At 48.4% G+C, this 12,409-nt stretch overlaps 3 protein-coding genes across 3 annotated transcripts; 2 read left to right on the top strand and 1 right to left on the bottom strand.

Annotated features, from left to right (window-relative positions):
• Positions 1-4,523: 4,523 nt before the first annotated feature.
• BCR38DRAFT_501381 (cytochrome P450 4V3) lies at positions 4,524-6,422 on the top strand (the record flags this gene model as incomplete). The annotated part of the gene is made up of 5 exons (XM_040864837.1): positions 4,524-4,664; positions 4,723-5,252; positions 5,300-5,664; positions 5,720-6,245; positions 6,311-6,422. The coding sequence occupies 5 exons, from the start codon at positions 4,524-4,526 to the stop codon at positions 6,420-6,422; spliced, it is 1,674 nt and encodes a 557-aa protein (XP_040710919.1).
• A 2,269-nt stretch (positions 6,423-8,691) lies between these two features.
• BCR38DRAFT_354083 (carbohydrate esterase family 15 protein) lies at positions 8,692-9,867 on the bottom strand (the record flags this gene model as incomplete). The annotated part of the gene is made up of 1 exon (XM_040856846.1): positions 8,692-9,867. The coding sequence occupies one exon, from the start codon at positions 9,865-9,867 to the stop codon at positions 8,692-8,694; it is 1,176 nt and encodes a 391-aa protein (XP_040710918.1).
• A 1,360-nt stretch (positions 9,868-11,227) lies between these two features.
• On the top strand, positions 11,228-12,399 carry BCR38DRAFT_489789 (glycoside hydrolase family 61 protein; the record flags this gene model as incomplete). The annotated part of the gene is made up of 5 exons (XM_040864440.1): positions 11,228-11,331; positions 11,404-11,975; positions 12,058-12,107; positions 12,158-12,222; positions 12,372-12,399. The coding sequence occupies 5 exons, from the start codon at positions 11,228-11,230 to the stop codon at positions 12,397-12,399; spliced, it is 819 nt and encodes a 272-aa protein (XP_040710917.1).
• Positions 12,400-12,409: the final 10 nt, after the last annotated feature.

Here is a 12,409-nt window from a genome sequence, read left to right as displayed (position 1 = left end):
CCCTGCACTGCTACCCTACTCTAGCGGTGACAATAGTGTATCCCTTCCGCGTATACCGTCGGTGGCTTCTGTTTTATGAAAAGAGTTTTCTCCCTCAAACAGTAACCCGCGTCGTATACATCCTATCCCCATCAGTCTCGGTCAACACGCCACTGCCGAGTTACCCGTCTGCCCTGTGCTCAGTTGTCGATCCGGACTGCTGGGTATTTGACAAGAGTTATTATATATGTGTAATGAGGAGTAACACCGCGCACGTGTTAAGGTCGACGTGTATGAGATTGCTTCTCCATCTATTTTTCATCATTCCTGGTAGCCGTGAAACTCGTCCACATGGAGTTTGTTGTCTACGGCGGTCTCATCCACACTTCTCTTGTCATGGGTATTCGTGGCCTTGAGCCGGACTGTCATCGTAAGGTTAATACTCGTTTCAACCCGACTAGTAGGCGGCGTTGGTATTTGTCTCTGGCTTGTTATCGTTGGACTGGAAGTGGACACCCAAACTTCCTGTCATGAACATCGCTTCGGCAAGGCCTTGATCCACCCTTTCCGGACTAGGGAGAGGTCGGTGTGGTTGTTGAGGGGTTAAGAATATTGGAAGTAGCCACGTGGTGTCATATGGTCTATTGTGTTACCAACCACCCTTGAGAGCTGTGGGAGTTGTGGGCAGACACGATATGTTCGAGTCAGATTTCCACCGGGGAAGATAGCCACCACTATTTCGCCCCTAGTCTCATCAGTCGTTATCATGGCATCACTCGGCCGGCGTTGTAGGTATAGATCCTTCCAAGTCGCAACTTGCTGGGCCTCATGGCATGGGTTACAATCCATGCATCAACTAGGACTCTTCCGCATTTCAGGTTAGACCTCATTACGTACGATAGCACTAAAACTGAGTTCTGCATCCCATCACCCGATAAAGTAGACCAAGCCGTTCACCGACTCCAGATTCCCCACGAGCCTGGCCAAGCGGAGAAAGGAGACACCGGCTTACTGTAGAATGCAAGCAGAATGGGTGATGGAAACAAGCCCCTCCTTGTGTAAGAATTCCAATCCTACACGTATAGACTAATACGCGGCTCAATTCGAGGCCCAACTGTATTGTACATGCGGTTTTGGGGTGTAATGAATGATCAGGCGCGAGCCACATCACCATATAGAATACCCCCGATGCAGGTCATGAGCTGCAAGACGCGCGTCATCTGCGTTAATATGTTGTGGAAAAATGAGGTGGCCAATTTGTGTGGCTAAGTACAACTTGGATTTGATGTTCCCGTTGAAGGAGCAAAAGGAGGGCACATATGCCTAACCTGTATGTATTGTAGCTAACTCTGGTCCTCTCTTCGAGGGTCTATGTATGGAAACAAAAGGGTTCTTATATAGTCAATGAATGGTAGACTTGCTGATTAATTCAGACAAGTTGTAGAAGCATATAGATAAGTAGGGAATGTTCTATCCTTGCCACATTTCTCGTAATAGAGGTATGTGGGGATGGTCGCCGGTCTAGGTGGCGATAGTGGCAAGTATAGGACCCACATGGCCCACAGGGCCCATATTGTCCAACTGTACACATGGGATATAAGCAACTACCCGTCTTGCTCTTGGCATAGACTCGCCTAGGCAAAGTAACATTGGGAAAGGACGACTTTCGGTGGTATCTATGAGCCTGCTTATTTCTCTGCTTGAGGTGCAGTGCAAGGAGCGAATACGGACCTCCATGAAGTCGACGCGTCGGTCAAGGCTGGGAAGGTTCAGTGAAGTTTTAAGGAGCGAGTTACACCTGATCATGAGCTCGATAGTGTACTGCTGTTCCGTAGATTGTAGTTTCTTGTGGGTCGTTGAGTATGGATGGTTACGACTATGCTTCAAAACAAGTCAGGAATCACTTCCTGGCATATCATTAGTCTAATGTGGTTCTGAGAGAAGTTCAAACTCAGCGTACTTATGGATTGCCCGTGTGGACAAAATCCCGGATATCGCCATTAAAACCCCTTTCTACATACTCATTTTGCTGCATTTTGTCACAAATTCACGTGACGAAGAACAAATACAGCTCGTATATTCCTAATAACCAAGCTATTTGTTGCTAACTTTTGACCAACTTTGCTTAGCCCCCGTAGATGCGGTCCATATAGACAAGTGACAGGGTAAAGCCGATATACATACACTGGCACGGCCAAGTAATATGTCGAGGTTATCTTGACTCTCTTCTATGTTGTAGCAAAACTCATGCCAAAAAATGGATGCACACGCGAAGCAGCTCAATCAAAGACATTTTGGAGATGGCTATGTGCAAGAATATGAACTCCTAACTACCACGACAACAGCACAGAGATATCCCAGCTGCCAGGTAACAATCGGGCCACAAATGGAGCCTCACACCATGCCCGAGAGGAACGTGTGTCATTCTGGATTGAGAGTACCGAAGAGCCCAACGCGTCCCAAGAAGACCACCATGCTTCTCAAATGAATGAAAACACGCGCGAGATACATCTTTGCAGGTACTTGATCGCTGTGTTAATCACCACTGGTACTCTGAATACGTAGTTCTATCCGTACCTCGAGGAATATCGAAGACGCATAGGGCTGACTTATGAATACCCCCAATTCTCGTTCCCAAGGAACACAACGACTTTGGTTACCTTGGACCAGTATAAACTACTTGCATCGCGGCAGAGACTTCAACGAAATGCATGGAATAATCTCAAGCCGACCTCGCCCGCTGTCACCTCTTCAATATCCTAACACACATCCCTGATCACGTCCATGACCACCACACGGACCTACACTATGCTGTGCACTTGCGTTGAGGGGCATCCTCGTTGCTTCAACCATACCACGGGCGTTTTATCATCATTGCTGGATTATCACACGAGGACTATATCCATCTGATCAAATCTCTGCGAATTTCTGTCGCACAGACGCCTTTCGTTAGTGGCTGCTGGCTCGGTTATAGTCACATGTGTAGTAAGTTTTGGTTGGGGAAAGCTTGGGCCAGAAATATAAAGCATGGTTTGGTGGCGGAAGCTGCGTCTGGTAAACTCGTTTTTGGTGTCGTTTCTGGCGGTCCCCTGGAAGTAAAAGGTTTGCTGCATGTCAATAGTTGGATCAGTCAAGTTTGGGGTTCTCATTGAAGAAGGCTTCTTGCTAAATGTCCTATAGTTCATTTTGCGCCGTCTAAGTATACTGGAAACGGGTTTCGTAACCCCTAAATCATAAAGGGAAGTCATGTTCTCCGGGAGTTAATGCGAAAAATCATTTACCAATCAGAAACTCCTTTGCATTTCATTCACTCTTACTTTCACACGAAGATAAACGTAAACCTGAGACAGGTCTTATGAAAATATTTCTATAATAATAGGTTAGGGAAGCTCTCTATTTATATACTGAAGTAGGGAGAGCTTTCTCTATTCGGTTCGCTACATGACTCTCTATCCAAAACTTGATCTAAATCATTACCTGTATAACTTCTTTGGTGGAATGAAGAAGCATGAGGATCAGATGCGAAGTGGCTATTGAACTCTAGGTTAGATAGGGTGCAGCGCATAGAGCCGCAGGTGGCTGCATACAAACGGGCCCAAGGGGAAAGTTACTGGCATCAGCCTCAAAGATTTGCTATTATGACAGTATAACGTGAATGTACACCGAGCTGACCATGACACCGAGCTGGCCACTTTCATGCGCCAACGCGACCGGCCAACTTCATCTTTGATTTTCTCAACAACCAATTATGGCAAAGTCATACAACGAAGCAGACTTAATGCTAGCCCTTCAAGCTCTCAAAAATGACCAAAAGCTTAGTCTCCGACAAGCGGCAAAAACGTACCAAGTCCCCCGAAGCACCCTCCAAACGCGTAAAAACGCGCCCGAGGCGCTGTGGTATTTGCAACGGGACTGGGCATAATGCGCGAACTTGTAAGATCGCATTGCCATCTTCTGGAGAGGAAGATTCAGAGTAGTTTCAATTGATTTACGGCATTGTGGTTTTACTATCGTAAAATTTCTATGCGAGGTTATGTAAGGGTGGCCAGCTCGGTGTACATTCACGTTAATCCCTATTAAGGCGGGTATTATAAAAAGTGCATAGAAATAGACTTGCCGGTAGCTCTAGATCAACTTAAATACTTGACAAAGCGTGTCTGTGACTTTCTACTGCCTACCCCAGGCACACCGGCTGTGTGCTGGGTGCAGCGCTTGGGTCAACTGCCCATAGATAGCCCTTCCGTAGCTGTAGCCTTTAGGAGTTAGCCCCATTACCATTATCATTACCAATACAACTCTCTTGCCTGGATTGCCCGCACTCTCTTAATCGTAGGAATAAATATCCTCGATGACTTGAAACGGCATTTTCGATAGTTACCGGATTGGTCTCACGAGTAATTCGCTAGTAACCCGCGGAATTTGACATGACATCAGCTAGGTTAACGTTTATGCGAAATCGTCATGAGGGGTTTCAGGTTCACGTCCTTTGCCTCAATCAACATCATCAGTAAATATAGCTCGTCTCTACCGGCACCATGCTTAAAATGGATACGGATGTTCATGAATGGGCGTGCGTCTTGCTGATAACTCTGGGTCTTCTCGTTGCAACGGTGGTGACCGTTCAACTTTTGTACCAGACGTACGTATGGCGGTCCCGTTTCAGGAAGATGAAAGCCCAAGGGATTGTAAGCATATCATTACAAGTGCATTTGACTTCAAGCTGAATTGATAATTACACTACAGCCTATCATGGAAGGTCATTCCTGGATCCTTGGTCATTTGCTCGTCATGGGAAAATTGCGGCAGGGACTTCCTCGGAGAGCCCACCCAAACTACCTGAGCAAAGCAATCATCGAGAACTATAAGACTCTCTTCCCCGGTGAGACACATTGTCCACCAATGGTGTACATCGACTTTTGGCCAGTAGAGGCCCCCACGGCTCTGATGTTGCATCCAGATGTGTCCAAGCAATGCACCCAAGAGAAAAACTATCCTCGATTTCCCAACGTCAAGAACTACATGCAAGCCCTGACCGGAGCCAAAGATTTGATATCATCTGATGGTGAAGAATGGCGCCTATGGAGATCTCGGCTGAATCCGGGCTTCAGCGCAAGGAATGTTATGTCGCTGATACCGGCTATGTTGGAGGAAGCCACGATATTCGTAGAAAACCTGCAGAGGCTCGCGGGCAAGGATGGCCAATGGGGAGACGTCTTTCAGCTACAAGATGTCACTACAGACTTGACCCTAGACATTATTGGACGAGCAACCTTGTAAGTCCCTCAGCATAACTTGCGTTTGGATACGCTGATGAGTTTAGGGATATTCGCTTCAACGAACAGACGCGGGGGCCTGGTCCTGTGAAAACAGCGCTTGTTGATACGATTTCCCACATGTATGTCAGGAATATGCGAACATTCCTCAGATGGAGCAGTCCCTGGCGACACTATGCACTTTGGCGCAACAATCGGATTATGCGGTCAGCTCTTGAACTATATGTCAGAGAACAGATCAGGGCAGACACGCACAAAAAGACGGTTGTCAACCTTGTTTTGAAAGTCACGAAAGTTGAACAGGAAGGGAACCGGAACCTCTCCGTGGATTCAAAATTTATTGACGGAGTTATCAACCAACTCAAACTATTTCTTTTCGCTGGACACGACACAACCGCCACAACTATATGCTGTAAGTCAAGTCATTTATTCCAGATGTTGAGTGGTATTGACTGGTCAATCGACAGGGTGTTTTCACAACCTCGAGAAGTACCCGGTTGCTTTACAGAAGCTCCGCAAAGAACACAATACCGTTCTCGGGGAGCAACCAAACCCGGAGGCTATTGCAGATGTACTACACTCCTCGCCTCATCTGCTCAACTCACTGCCATATACATTGGCAGTGGTGAAGGAGACGCTGCGGTTGTATCCCGGTCCCGGAACAGTTCGCCTTGGTTTACCAGGGTGGACCATGTCGGAACCTAACGCACGCCGAACTCTTCCTACGGACGGCTTGATGCTATGGGATGGTATTCTTGGGATTCACACTCATCCTGACCTCTGGCCACACCCGAAAGAATTTATCCCTGAACGTTGGCTAGTACCGGAAGCTGACCCCCTATATCCACCAAAGCATGGCTGGCGTCCCTTCTCGCAGGGAATAATGAATTGTATTGGTCAAGAACTAGCAATGATGGAGATGAAAATCGTACTAGCGCTTTCTGTCCGCCAGGTTGACGTGAGATCCGCCTGGGATGAGTGGGATGCTAAACTGTAAGCCTACATATGTATACCGGAAGTTATCCTCTTGAATTGACTGACTGTTGCTTCAATTTTAGTGGAGGAAACGCTGTAAAAGACACTTACGAAGGAGATCGAGCATATCAAACGGCACTAGGGACACCGCAAGTCAAGGATAGGATGCCGGTGCGGGTAAGGGTCCGTCAGTGACTGACCGGTCTACAATGCCCATCAACCTATTTTCCAGAGCTTCATTGAATGTCGATATATTATGATTTGAGTGGAGATAATACATACCGCAATGCAGAATTGAGTTGATGGCGTTGTCCAAACTCTCATGATTCACATGGACGACATGGCATCTATAGAAGAAGACAATTACCTCTTCATTTGTAGTACGAATGAGGCTCGAAATGGCTTGAGGGAGGTGGATTTGATTTACAGATGACACGGCTACAAGTGGAAAACTATTAACAAGGCTTACAACCTAGACAAAGGCCTTCAAAGTCTAAAATACCTGTAATATGAGGGAGACGTTGGCGTATACTACATACATTTATGGTTGACCAGTAGCTCATGGACTCGTTTGCAAATTGGAGCACATCACTCGTAATATGCAGGGGCTTTCAACTTTTCTTTCTTCCTCTGTAACCCACTGAACGTCCCCAGCCTTGATATTCATTGCGGACAACTCCACTTATATTCTCTGAGAGTTTTGGCTCCGAGGCTCGGATTGAACCACTGTCTGTGATTATCAAGTATTTTCAGAGTGATTCTTCCCTTATCTTAATTCATCTCTTCTTCGTTTTCCTCTCTTCTTTATCTCCTACTAGCGACGCTGACAAGGGCCCACCCTGGACATGGTATGCAAATCGCGACCTCGGTATTTCCAGTTCCAATTCCTACTACATCGACATTGAGAATTCTGTATGCTGATCCATAAATGGCCCCGTCCTATGAGGGCATCGCCCCTTGCACGATGTATTGCATTGCTTGTGGACACACGTCAAAGCAGCGGATTGGATGAATTTGGGCACTTATGAATCGTGTTATAACATTCATTGAGCGGGCCAGGGCCTGAGATGGTCTTTGTGGCCCTCAGCAGAACAACGCCACCTGTGTTGGGACGGGCGAGTACTTTTGCAGGAAATCGCACGACCTCTATTGGACCTCCGCTCTAAGGCATGCCTGATTTTCCGTGGCCGACGGGACATACGCCGGATGGGACTGTGGTGACGGAAATCGATACACCTATGATGTGATGTTTGGGCATTGCCGGATCGAAAATGGCATCTGCGGATCGTGTTTTGAGGACTACCGAGACGGATGGTAGGTTCTTCTGGATCTTCTGGCTGTACTATGTGTGAGTTTGCGACGCTAGATTTATATTAATAGCCAACCTAAGTTTGGACAATATAGCACGACAAGGCCCGTTGTTTTGTTGTCCATTTCATCTACCGTATCAACGTCTAGAACGGTTGGGTATGCTGGCTGCAACGTGATTGCATCAGAAATTATCTGTTATCTTTATTATCACTTCAGGAATTATCATGGAAACCCGCTGTGTAACAGTTTCATGCTCTAGAATTTTACGGATGGAACTATGCCTCTCTGCTACTCTCACCAGCAACTGTTTTCCGGATGAAACGTCATCTGCGAAATAGTATCTGGAACGCAAAGATATGTATAAAAGCCCAGTGGCAAAATTCATACAGGACCCCAAGGCTAATGTCTCCCAGTCTCGATCTGGATTTATTCGCTGCCAGGTTCCAGAACAGGACCATCCTCCGCCAACCGGCCCAGTGCCATCGTAATCAGACCTTCAATGATATTCCTACGGTCTGAAGGACTAAGAAAGGCGCATACATAGTTAGGACGACTAGGATGTTTTCGAGCAATCTTGCCATTGTGAAGTCAAGAGTTGGAAAAAGGGGTGGTATTTGTTTTCAAATTGAGTTTATTGAACTTTCACTCTGGTGAGGGCTGCTGGATTCTTGTGGTAGCCATGATGCCATCTTATACTTAAGTCGAGTGGCGACTCAACGTGACCACGAACGCTCCTATTTTCAGATACATCCTGTTGAAAATAAAGCTGCTAATATTCACCTATTGTTAATCATAGAGAATCTGGGAGAGTGCATGTCGTGCATACTACAGGTGCACTCGCGCTGAGGTCTGATTTATACTATTTTCAAGATATCAAGGGTCAAACAAGGCACCGGACTATCGTTCCATAATTGGTTTTTCTCAATCTTTATTCCGCGGTCCAGTCACAGTTACAAAACTATTCAGCTCCACGGACTACCGGCCCCAATATGCCACAATAGTTAGCTCACAGAAGATGGCATCTGCAGATCCGGTGTCATGTTTATGATATGGGGCGGTAATTTTCCCGAGTGACAGACGTGTACAGATGAGGTTCAATTGTCCAGTCCCATATTTACATCCATGTCCTCATCCCATGAGCCAAGATCAATATCTAGGTAAGAGTGGGAGGGGTCCAGTCAACCCAGTCAGCCATATTGACAGTAGCAGAGCTCTTCTCAATACCAGTCGGAGGAGTGCCCTGGCCCAAGAGGTAAGTGTTGATGTACCCCGTAAGCGCAGCCTGCGAAGACGACGGGAATTGACAGTGCGAGTGACCACCGGTGAGGTCAAAGCCCATGGCATCAGGGGCCCCAAGAGCCTTGTAGATCAACCGACCCGCCTTCATGCAACCCGTGGTGGCGACAGGGCCCAACCAATCAATATCGTTCTCCATGACAAACAGCCCCCTGGGCGCCACCAACCCGGCCAGCAGATGGTGATCCTCAGGCATGGTAGTAATCTTGCTCGTGTATGAGTTGAACCGACTGCTGAACCAGACATTCTCGCCCACGATCTCACCCGCTGTTTGGATATTTGCCCCTGCGTTCTTCTGTTGGTCCGAGATGCGCCAGCAGGCTGCTCCGCCGGACCCGGACTCCTGCGGCAGAGTCAGGGCGATGCGGTCGTTGAGGGCGCCTACGACGAAAGCTCCCTTGCCGTTGCGAGAACAGCCAGTAACACCAAGACGCTTGGGGTCGATGCCCGTGGTGGCGGCGCCGAGCTGTTCCAGCCCGTCGATGATGCGGCCGACACCCCAGGCCCAGGCAGTGAGTGCGCCGGCCGAGTGGGTGTTTCCGAAGAGGGTGTAGAAGGCGCCCTGACCACGAGACGAGCCACTGGCTTGCGAAGCGAAGGCGTCGTTCCCAAAAGCAACGGTGCTGACGGTGCCGGGAATGGGAAGCGAAGCACCGCCAACAGTGATGATGGCCGGGCCGGGGCTGGTGCTGCCCTTCCGGATGGCGGCGCTGATGGTGACGGATTTGGTGCCCACCGTGACCTTGACGTTGAGGGTGCTGCCCGACATGGAGGCTTCGACCTTATCGGGGGGTCCAGGAAAATCGCCCAGCTCGTACTGCTGCAGGATCTTGCTGATTTCCTGCTGGCGGCAGGTGAAGTCCGCCTTGGTGGCCACCTTGCGCCCATCGTAGAAAGTGAACGGGTCGTTGAGCTTGGGGACGTCGACGGCCGCAAATGTAGACGCCACCGTGCAATTGTCTTGACGTTCGGTTAGGCCGAACTCGGCTGGAAGGGCTAGGGTGGAGCCCAGGAGGAGAGCCGCAGTGAGCATGCGGCCTGCCATGATTGCGCTGACGATGACTGGCTTGATTTTCTTGATTAATGTTTATGGAAAGAGTGTATTCGTGACGATCGCAGCACTGAGATAGGGGCTGGGCCCGCACATTATATAGAACATTTCCCGTCGCCCTCCCCCCACTTAGATGCTGCCTCGTCTTGTTTCCGAACCTACGATATTTGCCCCCAGGTCTGAATGCCTGGATTCTTCACTACAGGTTCGGGTGCTAATCTTGGGTTGTGGTACACGCCTTATTGGGTAACCGGAGTTTTCTGAAGAATTGCGCCGTCTCTGATCCAGCCGCCCAGTGAAATGCCAAGTCAGACCTTAGGAATTACCATTGGCTCACATTCTGTAGTCTACTCACAGTGTCTGTCAATTGCGTGGCAATGGCTTTCCTGTTGGCCGAGCTTGATTTGACATTCTATAGTACTTGGGGTATCATGTCGTGAGCAGCTCTCTGTTAGATGTAGTGTGGGGAAGTCGTTCAATCAGCCTAATATGATCGTCGTCAGTTTGGAATATCGTATAGTGCAATGGCTATTAATATCATATCTCTTGACCAAATGCAGGCACGGTGCCTGTCTCCCGTCTTGATGCGGGGATGCCAAGAATTGTCATTGATCAGAATAATTCTAATTCGAGCCGCGCATCTCCGATTTATCCCAATCACAGTATACCCAAGATTCAGGACCGCACAGGTTGTCATGGGTTTCAGTGAAGTGCCACGCGAAGGTTTTCAAGGTTCCCCACACATTGGCGCATATGTACGGTAAAAATAATCCCTGGAGATCTACGATGGCCGTTTTTGGTCTCTTCGGCACTTCCCTTCTGGAATAGGGGATGTTCAAGCTATGAACTCAACTCAGCACCGTCAAACACTCAGAAGGGCAACAACACATCTTGATACAACGTACTCTGACAGAGGAGAGAATTCTCAATGCTCATTCCAATCGGGTTGATAAACCCTTCTTTGTTTTATTTTCGCAGCTAATTTGAATACGGTTCGGGGATTGAAAAACGCCCTAACCATCCGTCCCGAGTTGTATCTATATCAATTGCAAATAGCCGCCGGTATAAGCATAAGCCGTAATTCAATAAACCCCGGTTCCGAATTTCCGTTCAGGGACACCACCTCAAGTCATGCGAAGGCGACAAACGTAAGGCCTTCATTTAATTAAGTTTGCTCTGCAGAAGACTGCTCGGCATTTGCGTTTATTTCTCGAAGCGAGCCATCTCATGAAATCTCCGTCTTGGCATCGCTATCGATTCTCGAATACTGATCTGCCAAGCTCGCAGTGATGAAACCGTGAAACAAGATCCTTTTGGATACTTGACGATACGAGTTTGAAAGATGTTGTCAACACTGATTCCAGCAACTCTTATCTACCTGGCAAGTGGAGTCGCCGCTCATGGCGGACTCTCCAACTACACTGTCGGCGACACATGGTATAGGGGGTAAGACACTTCGACTTTCCACTCCTGCGCAACCACCATCACGAGCAACCTCCACTAACACCAAAACTCCAGCTATGACCCTAACGAAGCTGCCGCAGAACAAGAAGGCCAGCCCTGGATGGTCCAACGCACCTGGGCGAGCATCGACCCCATCTTCTCTCCCGACGACCCGGGCCTAGCATGTAACTCTCCCGCCGCCCCGCCTCCGTCCTACATCCCCATCAGCGCGGGAGAAAACCTGACGGCGGTGTACTGGTACTGGCTTCACCCCATGGGCCCCATGTCCGTCTGGCTCGCCTCATGCGGTTCAGAATCGCCATATTCTTGTCAGGAAGCTGATGTCAACGAGCTGAAGTGGTTCAAGATTTGGGAGGCGGGATTGTTGAGCGAAAATGTGGAGACGGGCATATGGTGGCAGAAGCAGTTCCAGAACTGGGACGGTTCGCCGGATTTGTGGCCTGTGACGATACCTGAGAACATAAAGCCGGGGTTTTATATGGTGCGGCATGAGATTTTGAGTATACATGTTGCGGGCAAGCCGCAGTGGTACCCGGAGTGTGCGCATTTGAATATTAGTGGGACTGGGACGGCAGTACCATCGGAGGAGTATCTGGCGAGGTTTCCAGGGGAGTATAGTATGAATGGTGAGTTTGTGTTTTGTGTTGAGGTTGAAGGAGCTTGTGGTGTATTTCAAGCGGTTGAGTGGCTAACTCGATGCTCGTGCAGACCCCTCGATCAACATTGACATTTACAGTGAAGTAAATCAGAACATGACGGTAAGTTTCCAACCACCCAATATTCTCGCGAATCAGACTGATGGTATAAGCATTACACTATCCCTGGCCCACCAGTGTGGGATGGGCTTGTTAACTCTGATCGAAAAGGCGCAGCGTATGTTGATAGACTTCGAGATCAAGTTGACAGACACATGCTGCCGCGGTTGCTGGACATGTTGTTCTCATGGTGGTTTGGATAAGCCGGGCAGAGAAAATGCTTATTGTGATAGCCTTAAAATAATTATTGATGTCCTTGACGAACAGACTCAGAGTGAGTGATTATGTCGATTAATGGGGCTTAC

This window comes from Pseudomassariella vexata (genome assembly GCF_002105095.1).
Source record: "Pseudomassariella vexata strain CBS 129021 chromosome Unknown BCR38scaffold_18, whole genome shotgun sequence".
Classification (NCBI taxonomy): domain Eukaryota; kingdom Fungi; phylum Ascomycota; class Sordariomycetes; order Amphisphaeriales; family Pseudomassariaceae; genus Pseudomassariella; species Pseudomassariella vexata.
This window is presented reverse-complemented; position numbering and strand designations above follow the sequence as displayed.